This window comes from Arvicanthis niloticus, chromosome 5 (assembly GCF_011762505.2).
Source record: "Arvicanthis niloticus isolate mArvNil1 chromosome 5, mArvNil1.pat.X, whole genome shotgun sequence".
Taxonomy (NCBI): domain Eukaryota; kingdom Metazoa; phylum Chordata; class Mammalia; order Rodentia; family Muridae; genus Arvicanthis; species Arvicanthis niloticus.
In genome coordinates this window covers 74,773,793-74,795,563 of record NC_047662.1, presented here as the reverse complement: position 1 = coordinate 74,795,563, position 21,771 = coordinate 74,773,793, and the positions used below count along the sequence as shown (strand labels likewise).

The 21,771-nt window shown below is 40.1% G+C and overlaps 1 protein-coding gene and 1 long non-coding RNA gene across 6 annotated transcripts in view; one reads left to right on the top strand and one right to left on the bottom strand.

The window, feature by feature from the left end:
• Positions 1–1,752: 1,752 nt before the first annotated feature.
• Frmd3 (FERM domain containing 3) overlaps positions 1,753–21,771 on the top strand; it is a 185,033-nt gene continuing 165,014 nt past the window's right edge. For 2 of the 5 annotated variants that reach the window (XM_034503055.2, XM_034503053.2), the window contains exon 1: positions 1,761–2,258. In XM_034503055.2, the coding sequence (XP_034358946.1) occupies positions 2,112–2,258 (147 nt within the window). In that variant the 5' untranslated portion in view covers positions 1,761–2,111. Of the gene's footprint in view, positions 2,334–21,771 lie in introns of all 5 variants that reach the window. The other 3 variants (XM_076934765.1, XM_076934766.1, XM_076934767.1) reach the window with 3 other exon arrangements.
• Positions 10,016–14,018, bottom strand: LOC117709008 (uncharacterized). Its single transcript, XR_004606864.2, has 3 exons — positions 13,692–14,018; positions 12,561–12,715; positions 10,016–11,936 (listed from the first exon to the last, which is right to left on the bottom strand). It is a non-coding gene; the product is annotated as an uncharacterized LOC117709008 (long non-coding RNA).

The window sequence follows — 21,771 nt, the reverse complement described above, 5'->3', positions numbered from 1 at the left end:
CTCTAACCCTCTGAAACTGTAAACTCAATTAAACACTTTCTTTTAGTAGCTGTCTTGCTTGCAGTGTTTTATTACAGTAATAAAAAAAAATGTAGCTAATACACCATCTTCACATGACTAGATGTAGGAATGTGTCTTGGACTCATGCCCCACTGCACTGATATCTACGATTTATATCACCCCGTGACCCTCAAATCTGATCTATCAGATCCTTTTCACTGGTAGCCCATAATAATACTTCAGAGCCATAATTAAGTTGTGATAATTTGTGTTGAGGTTGATTAAGAATGGTGGCTATAGGGTCATTTGAATGCTCAGTCAACAAGGGGTAACAGGGAGGCACAGCATCTGTCTGTCTGTCTCTCTCTGTGTCTCTGTCTCTTTCTTGCTCTCTGCTACTTACAGATCAGGATGTAGTTTTCAACTGCTCCTACGCCATGCATGCTGTCAATGCTCCCCAAATGCTCCCACAATGAGGATCACAAACTACCCTCTGAAACTGCAAGCAAGCCCACAATTAAATGCTTCCTTTTATAAGAGTTGCCCTTCTCATGCTGTCTCTTTGTAGCAATAAAACAGTGACGAAGATGCAATGTTATACTAAATGCTCTCTGTCTTCCTTTTGTTATTTGATACAGTCTCACTAAGCAACCCAGGCTGGCCTCATACTCTCCATTCTCCTGCATCATCATCTCTAGTGCTAAGGTTTCAGACAAGGGGCAGTCTAGGTTGATAGCTGTTGCAGTTTAGAGGATTGAGAAGCAGATGCGTGCCTGTAGGGTGATTACTACTGCTGGAAGAGCAGAGGAAGTAAGGAACGGAAAGCGGGAGAACAACAACTGTATTGAGAGCCACAACCAATCCCTTCCCAGCCTTTTCCCCTCCATAACACGGGGTATGAAGTTCCCTGTGGATGAAGAGACTGCATATGTAGCAAACCATTAAAGAATTGACAGCTAGCAAGTCTTCCCGGTAGCAATCATTTTTTTTTTCCTGCTCACTGAAAAAAGAAACAACAGAGCAAAGCAGCTTTCATTTAATTTCTATTTTCTAACATCTCTCTCTCTCTCCGTCTCGAAGTTCTACCTACCTGTAACTACTGCAACCTCTCTGCCACCCCTTGAACCTAGAGCATTTCACACAGGGACAGGAGCGCGTTGGGATGACAATGAATTCCTGGAGAGCAACGGTGAATTCCAGGGTTTCCAGCACCCAGAGAGGAGACTAAAATAGGATGGGAGATGTCTTTGTCGTTAGACTCTCACTAGATTCCTATGCAGTTGGAAGTGGAGGCGGCTCTCTAAAGAGGGTGGAGCAGAATAGGGTTTCTAGTTGGGCTCTAAGGAGATAGTGTCATTTAAAAAAAAAAAAAAAAAAAGCACACTACTTAAGAAAGACAATTCCTAACTAAAGAAGAAAAGGGGGCTGATCTCAGGTAATACTAACTTTAAAATCTGGAAGGAATATCCGAGACTGTTACCATGGCCGTATGCAATGTTTGTGCCTCCTGCCATTGTTTGAGAAGCCCTACCAGCCCTACAGTCCTGTCCATCAGCGGAATTCCCTTGAGGATGTATAGCTTGTTCTCCACTCTTAGCTGGCAGCCAGGATCCGGGAATTCACAATGCAGGGCGCCTTTGAGTCCGAGGGAAACAAGGCAGGGACCATCTAGCCACCGCGATGGGAGGAGGGAGGAGGCGGCCAGCCAGAGGAAAGCATCAGGGCCTAGCCTGACGCAGCAGCAGCCCTGGAGGTGGCCCCCGCCAGAGCTGCTCGGCTTCGGGATACAGTTGGTGCTGCGCCTCCTCCAGCCGCGAACCTTAAGAGGGTCTCGGGCTCCCACAACCCTCAGCCTCGAGACCAAGGCAAGGGAGGTGCCCTCAGAGCAAGCTACGGAAGGAGGCGGGGATTGGAGCGTGTGAAGAGGAGAGGGAGGGACCGGCTCTCCTCGCCACTCGCCGCTGGTGGCCGCAGGCGCCCTGCGCTGCCACCGTCTCCGGGCGGAGCTGCACCCGGAGCCGCGACTGTGTTGAGAACGTGTGAATGTCCGCGTGGACCAGGGCCGCGCGGGCCCCGCGCCTCCTACGGCTGGCTCCCGCGTCCTGCTGTGTATGTTCGCTTCTTGTCACTGTGCGCCGAGAGGCAGAAGGACTATGAAAATGATTCACTTTCGGAGCTCCAGTATCAAATCGCTCAACCAGGAGATGAAATGCACCATTCGACTGCTGGACGACTCGGAGGTCTCCTGTCATATCCAGGTGCGGTGGCACGGGGGGAGGCTGCAGGGCGTGCGGTATTTGCAAGGTGCAGGAGTGAATGAGAGGGCTCTGAGGGTAAGCATGCGCTGGTGGGAAACCCATCTCAGCAGAGAAGCCAGGCTGGAATGCGGGATTTGCTTCAGTCTTCAAGAGAGGGGCTTTGGCCCTCTGTAGTCATCTGTAGTCCTTACCTCAGCCCCCTAACCTGACGTGTTGTTCCCTGGGCTCACTTCACGTTACTCCTAGTCTGAGACTGTAAGCAAATGTCTCTTGTTGGCGCTGTACTGGTTGGTCCCTTTGGAGCCTACCTCACCAGGGCATAGCATAGAAGCTACGGTGCCAAGGGACACCCCTTGCATGCTACCCCTTCGCCTTCTTTCTCATCCACCACGTGGAAAAGGACTCCACCTGACAGGGTTCGCTCCTGTTTCCCGCGCCCAGGCGGTTTGGGAACCTGCTTCTCATACCCTGATGTCTCTCTGACAGGAGTCTGACTTCTCTAGTGTGGTAATGGACTTCTCCAAGTTTCCTAGAAATCTTGGACTCCAGCCCTTGAGGGATGGGATGCACGTTGTATAGATTTGGAGATACCTCAAAAGAAACATGAAATTTGTGATTCCGAGAAAGGAAAAAGATTCATGAGGCTAGCAAACGGGTCCCGCAGAAAGCTGAGTCTTGGGTTAAAGAGCTTGGAATTTTGGTGATTATTCACTGTGGTCGAGTTGGAGGAGAAGGCGTGTTGCTTAGTGTTTTTATTGGCTGCTCCCTTTCTTGGGAGATAAGTGTCTTTGACCTTGCAAATACATGTGTAAGCTGCTGCTACTGATGCTCTTGCTTCAGATGTTGCTGCTGGTGGTAGTGGTGGTGGTGATGTAAGTGGTGTGTGGCTGTGTTTCTGTGCACTCCAACAGGCGTGAATGTGCTTAGCTGCACTTGTTCAGATAGGTAGGAGTGAGCTTCTCCCGTGACCTCATATGACATGCACGTTCAGTAAAGGTTGTATCAGAACTAAGCACTGTGAGCATCAGAGTTTAAAATCTAATTATTTCTAGGATTCCCTCTTCCATTCTACTTCATCTTGAGGTTCTAAGACCCATGACTGTGGGATATGAGTGGATTAGCACCTCCTAGAGGCAGGAATCCGTCTCTAGGTTGTGCCTGAATTTTTAAAATGACACTTTTAAATTAAAATATAATTACATGGCTTTCCTCCCTCCTTTTCCTCCCTCCAACCAATTCCCCAAGTCTCCACTCTCCAACTTTTTCCTTGTACCCCACCCACAATCTCAACTGATGCTTTTGTTCTTTTATCATTATAGTTACATATATATGTATATGATGCATAAGAATATACATACAACCTCTTGAGAATGTATTCGTGTGGATATGGTTTAAGGGTGGGTCACTCTCTATTGAATAACCAATAAGGGAACTCATCCCTGGGAAATGTTAATTCTCCTTCTTTTCCACAGTCATAATTGCCAGAAGTTCTTTATATAGGGGTAGGGTTCTGTAGAAATTTTCTCCTTCTCAGTTAGTATGCTTATTGATGTTGCCATTGTTTAGATCTTGTATGTGCCATTTCTATGAGAGATTGTTTCAGAGTAGACATTCTGGTATTCTGCATCATATAATCTTTCTGCAAGTTTTTACTCAGTATTTTACCCAATCATATCTTAGCAATAGATGCAGTAGCCCTTACGATGTACCCACTCGGGTTAGATTCCCCATGATCCTTGATCTCTGCATTGTGTTCAATTGTGATTTTCTATGAGGGTCTCCTTTTGCTTTAAAGAGATGTTTCTTTAATGAAGAATTGTAGCTACATTTTTCTGTGAGTATAAGGATAAATTTTAGAGTGTAGGTAGGAGTTTTATTGGTCTAGCAAAGTGGTAGTCATAGATTCTCGTCTAAGATCCATGACTTCATCAGCTCAGGGAAGTTGGCTAGGTTTATAGTACTGTTCATGATTTCATTCCTGTTGAGTGAACTTGATGTTCAACAAACAGCTGTTGTTGCACCTTTGTAGATGTCTGTCCTGCTGGTCATGGTTATAATTCCTAAGTGTTGCAGCTCATTGGGACCATTGAGCTCCTCCTGTACTCGTTAGCTTTTATGTCACACTTGAAACAAGATAGAATCATTTAGGAAGACAGAACCAAAATTGGGAAAATGCCTCATCTGATTGGCCTGTGAAAGAGCCTGTTGAGCATTTTCTTGATTGATGATTAATGTGGGAGGGCTTAGCTAGTTATGGGCAGTGCCACCCCTGGGCTGGTCCTAGGTGCTATAAGAAAGCAGGCTCAGAAAGCCATAAGGACCAAGCCAGTAAGCCCTGCTTTTCCACGGGCTCTGCTTCAGTTCATGCTTCCAGGTCCTTGGCCTGCTTTTTCTTCCCTCAGTGATACACCCTTACTTGGAAGTTTAAGAGATAAACCCTTTCCTCCCCAAGTCACTCTAGATCATGGTTTTACCATAGCATTAGAAAATTTTACTAAAATATTTCCCTAGAAATATTTTATAGTACTTTCTGGTATTATGGAATCTAGAACACAGGAAGGAGGATTTCGGGTCAGATCCAGTTTAAATAAAAGTAATCCGAGTTCCCTGTCATAAGTGTACAGTGTGTTTAGGAATAGAGTGTTACCTTCAACCTCTGAAAGGCAACAGTAGCAACAGCAGTATTCTGACCAACCGCTCAAAGGGAGATTTCTCATACTCAATAACATGATTTTTGTTAGTCTATAGCTTTTGTGGAGGCATTGTCCCACCCAAATGTGTGTGGGTGTGTGTGTGTGCGCGCCTGTGTGTGTGTGTGTGTGTGTGTGTTTGTGTTATGTACAATTGTATAATTCTAGGTAAATGAAAAGCAATAATGTTTCTTCAAGCTTTATCAAACAATCTTGGTATTGTCTGTCACCTCTTATTCCTTCTGCTTCTATAAAGACTTCCCTCTGCCCTTTCCAATTAGTTCTCCCCTCCCATTTTTTGTTTTGAGCTTTATTTTACCCATATACTGCTATTCACCTCTCAGCCCCTCCTACCCTATAGTAACATTATGTTTTCCTGGTTTCTATGTTTCATACTTGTTTCTGAAGATTTGGTGCTAGGGAGGGCAGATGAGAGAACATTTGTGATAACTTTCTTTCTTGAGCTAGGTTAAATCATTCAATATAATCTTTCCTGAATCCATCTACTTATCTTCAAATTTTATGACTTCATTTTTCTTTACAGCTGAATAATATTGTGTAGTATATGCATACTTCATTTTCATTATCCATTCATCTGTAAAAGTACAATTAAGTTGTTTTCATTTCTTAGCTATCACAAATAAGGAAACAGTAAACACAGCTGAGTAAGTATATGTGGAGTAGAATATCACGTCCTTTGAACATAAGGCAAGGAGTGATATAGCTTTATGGTATATAGCATATTGTGGGGTTCTAAGCTCATGCATGGGGGCAGGCGTGGATGTTGCTGGGCAGAGTTGTGGTCCCCGTGTGTCTGCCATGGCTTAGTCGGCTAGAACCACGGCTCAGAGTGGCAGAAGCAAGGGAATTTGACTGAGCCCCTTCCACGAGGCTCCCGGTGGGCACTGCAAAGCCCCAGCCGAGTGTGGGGCAAACTCAGTCTGAAGTCCCTCAGGGGTAGGGGTCTTGAGTGGACCCGAAGGCCTTTGGTCTCCATGTGGGGCTCCCAGATGCCGCTGGGAGAAATGAGGGATAGAGAAAGCCCCAACAGAGCCCCTCAGGAAAGAGACTCTTTGGTTACTGTACTTGCTTGGCTGATTCGGCGGCCAGCCCAGCTAGCTTGGTTGAATTAGTGGCTTTTGTGGATGGAACCCAGAAAAATACTTGACGGAAGATTAGACAACTGCTCGATAGTTGAGACCTTCTTCTGGTTTGCCACTTCGGGCCCCAAAGACACAAGGAAGTCCCTGTTTTTTAAGGGTTTAATATCATTGAGGAAAGTATATGGATCTGGCTGCACCCCTGCACCCCCAGGGCTGGCCTTTGGTTAAATACCCTTTGTAAGGAGAAGGATCTGGGAATGAATACTTAATTGGCAACGCCCTCTGGCCTTTAGGTATCTCATTAATATGGAACTCTCTCAAGGCCTGAGGCCTGTAGTCACCCCCTCTCCCTGTAGAGGGGCACAAACCTCCCTTTGGGAGGGGCTGTATTGCCCTACATGACCATTATTTAGAAGTTATTAAATTATGAAAAGGTGTATGTAGATTGCATTTTTGAAGGTTTTGTGTTTTTAGTTTTTCTTTCTCTTTCACAAAATTTAAGCTTCATTTATTTTCTTTCTAGAATTTCTTGAGTGTGTATATTTGTTTCTTCAGGTCTAAGTATTGCTTTCAGGGTTCTACTTTCTTTGTTTTATATGAGGTGTTTTAACATTGTGAAAAGTTTTGTTCTTTCCTTCAAATATGGCAGACACTTTTGTTGAGTATAGTAGTGTAGGTTGGCAGTCATGGTCATTTTGAACTTATAGTACACGTTCCCAGGCACTTAAAGCTTTCAAAGTTCCCATTGAGAAATCAGCTGTTGAGAGGGGTCTAATGGTGCATTCTTATAATTCTAGCACTCAGGAGTCAGGGACAGGTGAATGAATATTTGTGAGTTGGAGACCAGACTGGTCTACATAATAAGACCAATAATAATAACCAAAACAATAATAATAACCAAAAAAGGAATAGAAGGAGGAGGAAGAAGAAAAAGGAAAGAAAGAAAGAAAGAGAAATAAAGATAAATTAGCTGCTATTCTGATGGGTTTTCATTTAGACATGACTTGACTTATGCTTTTTTTCTCTTGTAGCTTTCAATATTTTTCTTTGTTCTATTTCAAGTATGATTTGTTGTGAGGTGTTTCTTTTTTGGTCTTGTTTAGTAGGGGTTCTGTTTGCTTCTAAAAACCTATGTAAGTATGTCTTTCCTTAGTTTAAGAAATTTTTTACTATGATCTTGTTATAAATCTGGTCTCTGCCATTCATGTGTGTTCAGTTCATCTCACTCATATATGCCTATAATTCAAAGAAAGTTACCAGTGTTGGCTAGTCTTGTGTCAACTTATCACACAAACTAGAGTTGTCTGAAACAAGTAAACCTTAATTGAGAAAATGCTTCCATAAGATCTGACTGTAAGGTGTTTTCTTAATTAGTGATAGATGAGTTGGGAGGGATCACTCATTCTGGGAGGGTTTTCAGTTTTATAAAAAAGCAGACTGAGCAAGCCATGGTGAGCAAGCCAGTAAGAAGTACCCTACCTATGGCTACTGTCTCTAGGTTCCTGCCCTATTTGAGTTCCTGTCCTGAATTCCTTTAGTAATAAACAACAATGTTGTTGTTCTTCAGGTATAAACTGAATAAACTCTTTTCTGTCCAATTTGCTTTTTGGTTATAGTGTTTTATTGCAGCAAGAGAAACCCTAACTAAGGCCCATATTTCCCACATGTTCCTTTCCTGTGCTTTAAAAACAATTCATATTCTTTTTTATTTCACTTCCATCCTTTATTATTGAGTCTTGATAAGCTACCTTCTCTTTGATTCATTTTACTTGAAAGAAATTCATCTGTGTTTTCTAATTGAGATACTGCAGTTTTCAATTTCATCTTCATTTTAGCTTGGGATCTCCTTAACGTTTCTATCTCTTTTTTGAATCCAGGTTTCAAAGCCCAAATTATCTTTTTCATTTCATTCAGTAGGTTTTTTTGTTTGTTTGTAACAAAACTCAAGTATTTGTTGTTTTCCTCTTGGAGTACAATGAAGTCTTTGCTCATATTTCTTTAATTCTTTGAATTCTTTGGTTCATTCTATGGTTGTTCTTTTGAAACTCTGTTACTTGGGAACAGAGTTTAAAGTTTTATCCAGGTAGTTGTTTTGTGCTTTAACCTGAAAATATAGATTTCTTGGATTATCTGTCTGACATGATAATCTGGCCTTCCTTAAATTGAATCAGTGTAGGAACTGAATGGCTTGAACTGAGACAAGTAAAGCTGATGGACAGGGTGTTTAACTAGACTAGGCAAAGATGCCTCCCAAACCGCAGATCTGGAGCTAGGTCTATCAGTATAGAGATGACAATGGGTAACCAGAAAGATGGGAGAGAAAAAGAAGCATCTCATCAGTTGAAGGTGGCTCTTGAACAAATCAGTTTCAAAGACCACTGACCTAGACCTATGTCTATGAGTGTGGAGATACCCACAAAGTGTTTTGGGAGAAGGAATGAGACAGGCAAGAACCAATTTACCCAGAAAAGAGGCTCAGAGTTATCATGGGGTACATACCTAGAGCAAGGCGTGTGTGTGTGTGTGTGTGTGTGTGTGTGTGTGTGTGTGTGTGTGTTTATATTTGTAAGGGACAAAGATAACAAAGAGAAGATCAACTTATAAGGTAAAGATGTCTGGAGAACATGACTGGTAGGTGTGAAACTAAGCTTGTGAGAGTAGAGATCATTCGTGATGGGTCTGGAACTAGGTTTCTTGAACTTTTTGTTTCCTTATTTATTGGGGGTGTTTATGACCAGAGATCAGTGAAAATTTTGTAAATTGACATCTGGGTAAGTGCCTATGCAGGGCTATGCTTCCCCATTATGTGCCAGGAAAGGTTGTAGCAGCAACAGTGGCTTTTGAATGTTCACCAACATATACAGAGTGCTGTCTCCAGAATAAGTGGAAACACTCAGGTTACAAATTCTTGAGTTGCTCATTAGTCTGCTTTTCTTAGTAATCATTTCCAGAGAGAGAATAATATATAAGCTCTGTGAAAGGTTTCACTGCAAGGAGCCCTTGGGACTGTTCTGTAAAATCATGTGAATGAATCCCCATACCATTTGTTAGTATCTTCTATAAGTTATCTCGTTTTAACCTATGACAGCTAGTACATAATATAAATCTCTCAGGTAAACATTATCTTGATTTTATGAGTAAGAAAACTGAGACACTGAAATATTAATTTATTTGTCTGAAAGAATTTGAGCTGTTGGCACGAAGATTGTCTGGATCCAAAACTTGAAGTAAGCCTTTGGCTTACTACTTCATATCCAAAATAGTTAGACTTCAGTGAGATTTCCAGCACAGAAGCAGATGAATTCCATGGAATGTTGCCTGAACTGACTTGAAGACCAGTAGGGATTCTTGTCTCGCTAATTTGCATATGGATCAAGTTCAGGATTTGGCAGGAAATCTGGCATTCCAGAGCTGACTAGAATGCCTCAGTCTAAATGCCACTAGGAAATATTTCCATTCCCAGAAAACACTGTATTTTTTCCTCAAGAAAACTATGCTTACATGTAGTTAGGTTCTACAAGCTATATTTTTATGTTTCAGATCAAATAATTTTCAAATTATCTCTGTGAATCAAAAGATGAACTGTGAACTAAGTTACCAAAGAGATTTCTTGCCTGTGCTGTGATTACAGACTGTGATGGTCAAGGGGCATGTGGGGTCCAAAATGTTCTCACATGTAGTATTCATTGCCTTTGGAGGGCACTACACAGTGTGTTTTTGTTGTAATGTGATCTTTGGAGCTCATAACATTGGTGACATAAAGACATAGGACAAAAGGAGAGGAAAATGTCAGAAAAAGTGTAGCTCATTCATGAGATCATGAATTTTTGTGTAGTTCAAAAAATTGCATTTTCAAAGATGAATCATTTTTAAAAATCATTTTAATTTTATGCTAAAATTTTTTCATATTTCAAGAACAGAGCTAGAACTAAAGATTTTTAAAAATTAAGTTAGAGGTCCTTGATCAGATTGAGACAGAGAGACATAAATTTTTATTTGAAAAACATGACATATAGACATGTTATAAAGACAGCTATATGCAGGTATAATAATACCAAGAGAATGTACCTATACAAGGCTGGAAAATTACTCGGAATGTCTGGTTATATATGAATTTGGTGAATAACTGAATGATCATTCACCTGGAAGCCAGTTAGATAGGCAAATCTAAACTTCTTTTTGATTATCTGTTTTAGAATCTTCATTTGAATGGTGTAGGCATTGGTCTATATTATTGGGTTCTTATATTTTCCACCCTTCTCGATGCCAAACCCTTCCAAACCCCAGCACTAGGTAGGATAAAAAGAAGCTTAGAGAGAAAGGGGGCACAGATCTTTTTAGACTATTTCCTGCTGATTATGGGTGTTGACTTCCTTGGGATAAGTCCTATCTTTGTTGGCAGAATATCCAATTTTTTATTCTCTGTTCACTACCATTTGACAAACAACAGCAGCAGAAACCAGCAGCAGGAGAAGCCGCCTCCTTAGAGCAGCCTCCAGCCCTGACTAGTCTCAGGGCTCTGGCATTTATTCTCTCTCAAAAGTTCCCAGAATTCCAAATATCACACACTCTCAGAAACTATTTGCAGCTGGTAAAACCACACCTCTAGAGCATGAGGCAAAACATAATCACCTGCAGTGATTATGCTCTCTTTTATCTCACACATGGCATTAAAACAAAAATGCATTCACATAACCTAACTGGGTTTTTTAAGAAACCAAAATCCTCACTACAGAATGGGAACATAAAAGATTGCCAGTTGACTTCTAGTTATCTTTTTATATGTTTTTCCTTGACACAGTACTATCTTAGGATTTCATTGCCATGAAAAAACACAATGGCCAAGACAACTCTTATAAAGAAAAAAAAATTTAACTGGGGCTGGCTTACATTTTCAGAGGTTTAGTCCATTATTGTCATGGGGGAAAACATGGCAGCATACAGGCAGACGTGGTGCTGAACACAGACCTGAGATGTCTACGTCTTGATCCATAAGCAGCAAGGAGAGACTGTGTACCATTATGGGTGTAGCTTGAAAATATATGACCTCAAAGTCCTTCTCCACAATGACACACTTCCTCCAACAAGGCCATACCTACTCCAATAAGGGCACATCTCCTAATACTGTCGCTCCCCACAATTTAATCATTCAAATACATATGTCTATGAGAGCCATTCCTATTCAAACCACCACAAGTACCATAGGCATAAATAGTATAATTGGATGTGGAAACGAAGGCTGAATTTGAATCCAAAATTGTTAAATTTAGAGACTAAAATATTGATAAAGCCCTTTCAAGGACTACTCAGATAATGTTTTGTGGCCTAGTACTCATGCTATAGTTTGGAGTATGATTACTTGAGGGCAGGGAAGATAATTAGCATGTTAACTGATCATGGCTAGGTTAATTAACTCTTATTCTAAAAGTACAAATTGCTGCATTAAGAGAAAAATATAGAGGTATCAATACATTTTCTCTAAAATGCTTTAATTTGTAGACTTAAGAATAATCCTATAAGTCAGGTCAGTTCTTGCAATAATGTCCTGGTATTTAGTGTCCTCTAGAAAATTATGATAACATAATGTTTTGAGGCTGAACATGAGCTACAACTTAGCTTGACTTTTTTTTTTTAAGGCTCGGGAAGAAGAGTAATAAAGTCACAGAATCACTGGAGTTGAAAAACAAAACAACCAAAAAAACCTTCATGTTCTTTTATACCACCTGGAACTTTATCTGGGGTAGCTTCATCTTTTGAATTCCCAAACCTCAAGGGAGATGTGTTTCTCCAGATGGGTGTCCTGCCACATGGTTGAGGGGCACCTTGAGCTTGCAGATTTGAAAAGCGTTTTTCCACCAGGTGTAGATAGCACTTCTTGTTCAGTTCTGATAAAGAAGGGTAAGAAAAGGAAAAGTTAGACTGTAATTCAAGGGCCACTACAGAAGCTGAGTTTGCAGCTCCAGCTGCAATATAGCCACCTGAGAACAGTAAATTAGAAGAACAAAGCAAATTTAAACATATGCCACAAAGAGGATGGCTCAGGTTTCTCTCCAAATTGTAACTTCATTAGATAGAGTGTGTCTTTTTATGCTAGTATCCAATCTATATATATATTTTTTAAAAATCCTCACCAGGCTTTCTTGAATACAGGATGTCCTGCCTCGGTATGTTAAGTAAATATTAAATATGAACTTTTTTTGGTGTTACTTGAAATAAAATGGGAGAGGAGGCAGAATTTAGATTTGTACCTTTGAGGCATTCCATGAAGGCAAAATTCAATACTTAAGAAATACCTTCATTTATCCATGCATCCATCTTTCCCAAAATCAAACACCCCACCCCACCCCACCCCACCCCCAGGGTGGGGGAACATTGAACTTTATAAGTTCTCAGAAAATTTCTATGTGCTGTTGGGAGTAGAGATGGTTCCAAAACTTGTGATTGCTGCAAAAGCAATCATTTTCAAATTGCAAATCAGAAAATTGGGAAGCCTCATTATGGTTACATACCTCTTTTATCTATTAGGGAGGACCTGAGGATGGCGAGAAGGTAGAAGTTTCAAGAAATGTGTGTTGAACAGAGGTACAAAACCCTGAAAGGTCTGTTGGACTTTTTCTGGGCATCAGAGACACAAGAAGATATTTTGAATGTGTTCCATTCCATTCTAATAGAGAATACAGACATATAAACAAATTCAACATAGTAATATTGTGATAGAAAAAACCCAGAATGCTACTGGTATGGGGTGGAAGTGAGGCTAGTGAAGGTGTGAGTTGGAGACCACAAGGGCTTTCCATCAAATACTGTTCCTTTCGTCCAAAGCTACCACTTCTTAAAGGGAATTTTTGAAATAGATCACTGACATTTCTCACTGACATGTCCTTACATCTAACTTTGCTGTTTTTCTTGCAGATGTCAAAACTTTTAAGTTATTACTATGAGGACATCTTTAGTTTTTTCTGGTTTTCACCTCAGCCTTAGTTTTTACTATTGTGTCTTTGAAAGAGAAATGGTCCTAGAAGTTTAATTAAAACAAGCAAGAAGCATGAATGTCTTTTTAGAAAAACAAAGGGCTAAGCAAAGTCAAAACCTCTGGGCCCTAGCAAACATGAGGGTTTATAGTTCTCCTCTTTCTGTTATACCTTCCCCCTGCCTCTCCCAAGATGGGCACTTCCAGGAAAGTGATCAGGATTTTTTTTTTTTTTTTTTTTTTTTGAGCCAATTATACCCAGAATTTAGTTTGCTATAAGTAGATGTGTAGCCGGAAAGAACGAGCGCTTGTTCACCCCACCCCCACCCCCTTGCTATTCCCAGCACCAGGGGGCCAGATAGCCCCAGAGGGGTGTTCTCATGGTAGACCCTCTGGCTCACCCTCCCCCAGATGTCTCCACCTGCATTGCTAATTTCCCTTGTCGTGGTCGCTGCCATGCCAAGAGGGACTGACAGGCTTCCTGCTCTACTGCCGCCAACTCTCTACCCCCACGATTAGATATAACAATACCCAGTAACCCGGTAAAATCAAAACTCTTGAAGCTTATAATTAACCAGTCAGATTTATATAGCAATAAATTCTCAATTCACAAGATGCCCACACAGATTAGACAAGTTACCCCCGTTATTATCTCTATATGAAAACATACCTGTGGCTATTTAAAGCCATGCTGGTTCTGAATCATCCTGTTGGGTCTGCCTCCATCTTGGTTCCTCCTCTCTTCTGAGAAGCTCTGCCTCTCTTTTCCTTGTCGAATCACAGGCCTCATGCGGCGCTAATATATTAATGTAATTGGTCAGGGAAAATCCTGCCACATATATGTCTAAAATATGAGAATGTTAATCTGGGTTTTTAAGTACATCTAAAGTTGAAAGTTCATTACCCAAAGGCTACAAATATCTTCCATGGTCAATTTGAGGTTACCAAACTAGAGTTGACCATTACCACTTATTGTTTTTATTGTGCCCTTTTGAGAAACCTGAGTTGGCCATCTGAAGGGATTACCATTACCACTGTAGACCACCTCTATTCTTATGGCCATCTGGAATCATCCATACCATCTGTCGTACTGTTTATCTAATTTTAGGCATACAGTACTTCCTAGACCTAAGCTCTTGCCTCACATTATAAAATGTAATTTTAAGATAAATCCCATGTATCACTTTCTGCCAGATTTTCACCCTGCTGTCATTACTAGAGCAGTGACTAGAATATATGCTTTTATGCGACATGGAAAAGGACAAGGTAACTTTTGGCAGGGATGACATGTGATATACATTTTAAAGAAAAAGTAGTCATTGTCCGAAACCTGGAGAATGAGCAAGGTGAAGTTGGGATGACATTCTGGTAGAAGGCTGAGCATAAGGAAAAACATAGGATTTGTGGGGAATTGAAAGAATTGTACTGCAATTTTATAAAATAGTGTAGTCTTAATGATTCACTGCATAAGTAGATAGTGCAATATATAATTAAAATCTTGAAAACATTATTGGTCATTTTTACTAGGAAAAAATTTAGACTATTCATCAAGGTTTGGTTTGTTTGGGCCAAAGGGAACTGAAGAAGAGTTTCTTCTGAGTATTTGTTAGATGCCATACACCTGGGGAGATGGGAACAAATGTTTGTTTACCACAGATAGGACCAAGAGACAGAGCACAGGATGTTACAGAAGTCCTACTTGGTGAACCAGTCAGTTTTATTGTGGCTACTTACAGGAGCAGGAATGACTACAGGCTTCATTGTAAGATTTCACCTTCCTTTAGAACATCCTATGTCTAACAAACTGCCCTCCAATATGTGGGGTGTTTTATCTCAGAAGATAGTGCTACACAACAGCTATGTAGCTCATATTTTTATAGCTACAGGTAAGACTTGCTAAGTGTGTTGTCTCAGAATTTGGATGTCTTAATGGTTTTTGAAAAGAATAATCTCAGGGCCACTAGAGTTTGTAAATTCTTAGCTAATATTTTATTTTATTTTATTTTATTTTATTTCATTTTATTTTTTGCCTCCACTGTCAGTGAACCTATCGGTGAAGCAAGTCATTCTTAATTACTGATCAAGAAATTAAAAGATCTTGCTATGGTGACTTACCCCTCTCACCTATCAAGGTAACACTGATATATGCAATTGTAAGGGCTCCAGGAAATAAGTATCAAAGAGGCAGAAGTATAAGAACTTCAAAAGGATCTCATTATGCACACTGTACAGTTTTTCAACAGATAATTTGTGAAGATGGTTTTGTACTCTTTCTTCCCTGGCTGGTAGGTACTAACTCATATGGGAACTGGGAACTGGTATGAGTCTGGAGCTGAAATTTCAATATTCATCTGAAGTTCCCTGTGGTTTAAGTAGCACCTGGTCAGTCCCACAACAGCAATTAGCTTTGGAAGTGAAGAGAAGTAACAGTTCCTAGACTTATGTTATTTGGCTGTTCTGAGCCTTGGTCACATTTAAAAACCATAGGAAAACTTGTAATGGATATTTTTGTTCTTCTGAGAATTTGGAGGATCAGATATGATTTTAGATTTTCCAGTCCAGTCAGTGTCTATCTTTTTTAAAGTCTGAGAAGGAACAGATCCACTTAGCATGTGAATAACAAAGAATTCTAGGACCTTGCTCTCCTTTTCATTGTTCTTTCTCCTTTGTGATAAGTTATTGTTCATGCAGGCTTAAATAATGTGCTATATTTTCTCTTTGTACCTAAATATAAATGACCTACAATGATTAAGCAAAAGAAAATTCACCCTTGTAAATACTGAAGAATAAACAGCATGTCTCAAATTAGTTTTTCTTCTCCTATTGATTTTGTAGAGAATATCTCTTATCATTAATTATGAAAGAACAGAGTGAAAATTCAAATAAACACAGGAGATTATCCAGTGAAAAATGGATTCTCCTTCCGTATATGACAGTTGTTGTACTCCTCAGAGGCCCCAATTCCCAGAGAAATGTTTCACAGGACTCAACAACTTAGCACCTGAAGATCCAAATGTGAAATATTTTTGGGTTTTTTTCTTCAAAACCTTCAGTATTTTGGTGCCCATATACGTGTAGATATTTTTTTGTGGATTTATCTTCGTGCTAGTTGCTAATAGTCATGTTCTGCTTTGCTGGGTAATCTCTACTGCTTCAATTATTTCATTTTATTTCCCTCCTTTTTAGTATAACTGGAGTAGATACATAGTCTTTCATTTTCTTCTTCTCTTCTCATCTTCCTGTCCTAAGGCCCTTATATAACTTTTAAAAAGACTGCCTACCACCAATGGGCCCTGAATAAAATTCCACTTTATCTGTGAAGTGTGGACTATTGTAAAAGATGACTATCTGGTATGTGAGTATCTTCCCAAGGCAGAATAATTAGTTCCTGGATGACCTGGGAGTGATGGGGAAAGGAATATAAGCCTGACATCCAGAAGAAGGAGGACAGAAAGGAACGTCCTGGAGATGTGTACCAGTGTGCTGGATGTACACGTCACTCTGGCAGATCCTGTGGCCTGGTTTGTAATCAATTAACTGATCAACCAGTAAACATTTACTGAAGGAATAATGCTTTTACATTTTTATTTGTTTGTCTGTCTATGTGGGCTAGTGCTTTGTCTGAGTGTATATATTTGGACCATGCACATGCCTAGTACTCACAGATGCCATAAAATGGTATTGGATTCTCTAGAACTGGAGTTACAGATGACTGTAAGCTGATCTGTGGGCCTGGCACCCGAACACAGGTTTTGTAAGAGCAAGTACTCTTACCCACCCCAGCTCCCAAACTAATAATTTGCTATTAGGGTTTGCTCCTTGCGAATACTGTGTATTTTCTCTTGCCACATATTCATAGCACTCTTTGTGTTTGTTAACCTGCCTCTTTTGTGGCCATGCTCATTATCTCTAATCTACATTGATTAGCAGTTCCATGAAGGTTGCAATAGAGCACTGTAGGGCTTGATACAAATACTGGTTAAACGAAAGAATAAATGAATTGCTTGCCAAAATGTAACAACCAAAATAATAAGCACTCTACATGCAACAAACCGTAAAGAACACCTTCCATCTCACTAAACCTCAAAAGCGGCCTTGGGAAGGAGGAATTAATATTCATACTTTGCAAGTGTGAAAGTGAGCCAGGAAAAATGTTGGATCTTTTGTCCCAAGACACACAGACAGTGGTAGACTGAGGTTTGAACCAGGCTTGACCTTGGACCTGAAGTTTAAAAAATTATAGTATGAGTCCTAGTGATACCAGCTACTCAGAAAGTAGCTCTGCAGGGAAAGCGGGGTTTTCTGAGATGTCTGTAGCTGAGGGTAGACTAGGCTGCTGTTCTCAAAGAGCTTAGGTGGAATCACCCAGCCCATCAGTGTGCAGTGCAAAGCAGCTTTGTCCATGACCTGGGTGGGTATTTTAGCAGTTGTGAATTATTCAGGTGCTGAGGCAGAGTGATTTCTTGCACTGAATCCTAAATGCAAACTGGGATGAAATTCAAGCCCAGAGGTTCTGCCACTGTTGAGCACTTTCTTTCATTTTCCCCCTATTAATAGAAAGAAGGAAGAGAAAGAGATAACCTTGAAGCTTCTATGTTCTCTTTGCTTATTATTCCTTCTTCCCTCACTCCCGTTTTGTGGTGGGAAGAACTGAAACCCTATTGTGCATACTAAGCACTTTCTTTACCCCTGAGCCATGTCCTTAGTCCTTCTAAGTGCTTCTTAAGAAGTTGGTGCTGAGGGAACTCTTTCCATATCTTTAAAAATAGTTTATTGGTATAGAATACAAGTAAACCACAAGCTCTCATTTGGTGTATACAATTACATCGCTTTTAATTTTATTACATTTATTTATTTATTTATTTATTTAATATGCATGCTTCTATGTGCATGTGTGAGTGGGTGCATAAATGTTGGGGGGTGGATATGTGTAGATGTGGGTGTGTATTCATGCCATGGCATACATGTGGAGTTCACAGGGCAACTTATGAGAGCTAATTTGCTCCTTCTATCAATTTGGACTTGAGGGCTCACCTCAATGTGATGACACACATTTTTATCTACTAATTCAGCCCATGTGCTCCAGTTGCTTGTTTTGAGGACACAGAACTATTTGTCCATGACCATAATCCATTTTAGAATTTTTTATCACTACAAAGAATACTGGAAGGCACTCTGCACACTACTGGAAGAAGAAGATAATCATACATATCTCCTAGTTACAAATTCTGCAACCTGCATCAGTGATCTTCCTGAAAGATATACTAAAGCAATTAGTGTACAAATTTATAAAAATAACCAACTAGTTTTTTATTGAACTTCAATCACATTCCATAAGATGGAACTCATGCCTGACATTGCTAACATGTCTAAGAACCTAAGACTAGATAGGTCATGGGCCCAGGAGAAATGCTACTACCACTACTACTATTCTGATAAAGGAACATAGCAATAAAATGTCTCCTATTGGGATACTAGTATACCCATAGAGCAGTGTCTCAGTCAGCCTTCTTCAAAAAAAATAATAACACAAAAACTCAGAACTGGATGATTTGCTGAGAGTGAGACACACTGGAATACTCAGCCACAGATGGTATATCTTTTTCAAAGCTTTCTCTTTAAGGCTCAGAGATATTTACAGAAGAATACGTGAAAAAAAATTGTAAGAGCCAAGTGTGACACAGGACTCCAGTGCAAATTATTATTGGGACATAACAAGTCTGATGAACAAATGAACTCAGAGAGACTGGCACAAGGACAGGCCTTCACTGGTTCAGGATGGATGGGGTTACATCACTGAGAGAAGGAAGTGGACATGGACTTCCATCCATAACCTATCTGCAACTGATACCCACTGGCAAAGAATAAATTAGGATTCTCCAATGAAGTCTTACTGGGAATCTTATCCACACCTCTGGATAGGCCCCATGTCTGTGAGTCATTTAGCCAAGAACATAATCGTACTTTTGTAGACTTTTGGTCATGTTTTGTTTTGTTTTGGCATTTTTGTCTTGATTTGTTTTATCGGTCATTTTCTCATTTATTTTGATGTTTGGGGTTTTTATAAGCATTTTTGTTTTAAGATAGAGAAGTGAAGGACAGAGAAAGAGAGAGAGAGAGAGAGAGACAGAGAGAGAGAGAGAGAGAGAGAGGGAGAGAACATAAAGTTATATGGGTAGGATCTGGGAAGAGTTGTAGAAGGGAAAGTATGATCAAAATATATTGTATGAAAAATTTGTTTTTTAATAAAATGAAATAGAAGAAACACATTTCCTGTAGCTTTGTGGGGCAGGTGTTTAGTGCTCTCAGGTTAATGGCAGTTATGTATTAGATTACTTATACCTTAGTGCCTATAAAACATTTAACATTTGGGCACTTATTATGCGATACTTGTTAAAGCCTTTTCCCTGTATTTTACCAGTGTGTATGTTGCACCCTATCTTTCAGTATGAAACCATGTCTCATTAACAGTTTCTATACAATACTATATCAGCAATGGACTTAATTTCCATAATGGGAATTGTCTAGAGAGACCATGTATTGACAGCCTTGGTTCTCCAGCTTAGGTGGATAAGGTGTCTCTAGACACCTTAGAATATAATTCTACTAGTGCCTAAACAAGACCCAGATTTTGTTGCAACATTTGTCTTGGAACCAAATCAATGGCTCACAACTACCTGTAATTAAAGCTCCAGGGGATTTGATGCCTTTCTATGACCTTTGCAGACCACCACACATATGCAGCACCAATTCTCACAGACACACATATACTCATAAGCAAAACAAATCTTAACGAACTTTGTCAGTTGAGTAACTACAGGGCTTTATTACAGTGATTCTGTAAATATTTTCTAAGTTTCAAAACTAACTTTTTTGTTGGCTCCTTCCTGGCAATTTCAGGCAAGAGGAGAGAGTTTCTGGGGCTGAGCAGGATGGTGGGTGTCCGCAGCCCAAAGAAACACACGGGCTGGGAGTCTTGTTGAAGCAGGAACTCAACTTTAATGTAACAACCTCTTGTTTATATAAACTTGGAGCATATGAAGGAAGAGTTTTGGTGGGGTGAAATAACATAAGGGGAGAGGAAAGGTAATGGAGGGTACGGGGTGACTGACAGGGCCAATTATAAAACTCTACATCAGCAACAGATGAGCAGAGGCAGGGCCAAACAGGTTCTGTTGAGTCACTCAAGTATAGAAGTGACTAAGACAGGTCTCAAACTCAAGCCAGGCTTAGGATTTCCCACAAGGCTGCAGAAACTTGAGCCAGGCTTGGGTTTGTCCACAAGGCCCAAAGCAGGGCCAAAATGGGGCCCAACAACTTTTTATCATTAGCTTCTTATATATTCAGGATGAGGCCCCTTACCTTCTTGCTGAATATTTTGACTACTACCCCTAATTCCTAGCAATATCAAGACAGGTTCCTTAGTGACTTACCTCAAGAAATATTATTTTTTTTCTGGTATTCATATTGCTTGCATAGTTCAGTTAGGCTTTTTGTATTCAATAAAATTTGTTTCATGCATATTAAGACCTGGGGCCCTTTTTGCCACATCACAGTGAGCTGAACAAGGCTCCAAGGATGATCAGGAAGTGGGAAGAAATGATTTTATCTAGACATAATCTTCTTTAACTTCTTGTATTTTTGGTTGTATGCTTAGCCTTTAACAACTGAGCCATCTCTCCAGCCCTTTCTTTTATTTCTTGTAGCTCTACCAATAAAGCTAAAGAAAATTTGAAGGAGAAGCTGTTAGTGCTTGCTGAAAATACACACACACACACACACACACACACACACACACACACACGGGGTTGGGGGAGAGATCAAGAAAGATGGTAATTCAAAGTTAGGATTATTTAAGTCATGTTAGCCAAAGGAAACTTGAAAATCGGAACTGATTCAAGCACTGTTTCATCATCTTGGCAAGTGACTGGAGAGTGGCTCAAAGGCCTTGGTTTAAATTGAGTAATTGTTAATATTTGAAGATGTTATGGGGCTTTCAGAATGTGACTTGCTGACTGTGTGGCTACTACACTGGTACACCACCTTGCCAAATCTACCTGGCACCATTTGAAGACCTAGAATTTAATTCCACACCCAAAGGTATATCCACTGGAACAGTAAGGTAGTTGGTTGCTATAGATTTATAGATGTTAAATTTGGATGGGGCCGTGTGTACTTATGTACCTCCCTTTCTTGTCTTGATTCTCTGCCTTCAGCTTGCTCTTAATCTTAAGTGTAGGAGTCACAGGCTAAGCTTTACACATGGCCAATTAGGACGCATGTTATAGAGACAAGGCAAGAGTGAAAACACAGTGGAAGGCTGCAGGGGATGTGGACAGTTGTTATTTTCAGCTATGTAATAATTCTCTTAAACAATAATTCTCTTAAACAAGTAAGTTTAGAATCATGTACAAAAAGATTATAAGAAAGAATGATTACAGAAGAAGAAACACTGAAATTAGATTCCTTTGCCCTCCTAAGAACCAATCATTACAAATTCAAACAAAAAGTAAACGAGGTAAAAAACAAAATCCAAAAAAAGAAGTCTGTACCTGCAATTTATATTTAGCTTGAATATAGGGAATTTACAATTTCTGAGACAATGTAAAAAGGAAAAGATATATGTGTCTTTTAAGTGCAAGGTGATGTATTGACCATTTCATAACTATTCTGAGATACAGATATTTTGTGAAGTAGGTCTCACGTGGCTCATTTTTGGTCACAGAGAGGACAAATGGTTTTCTTATCAG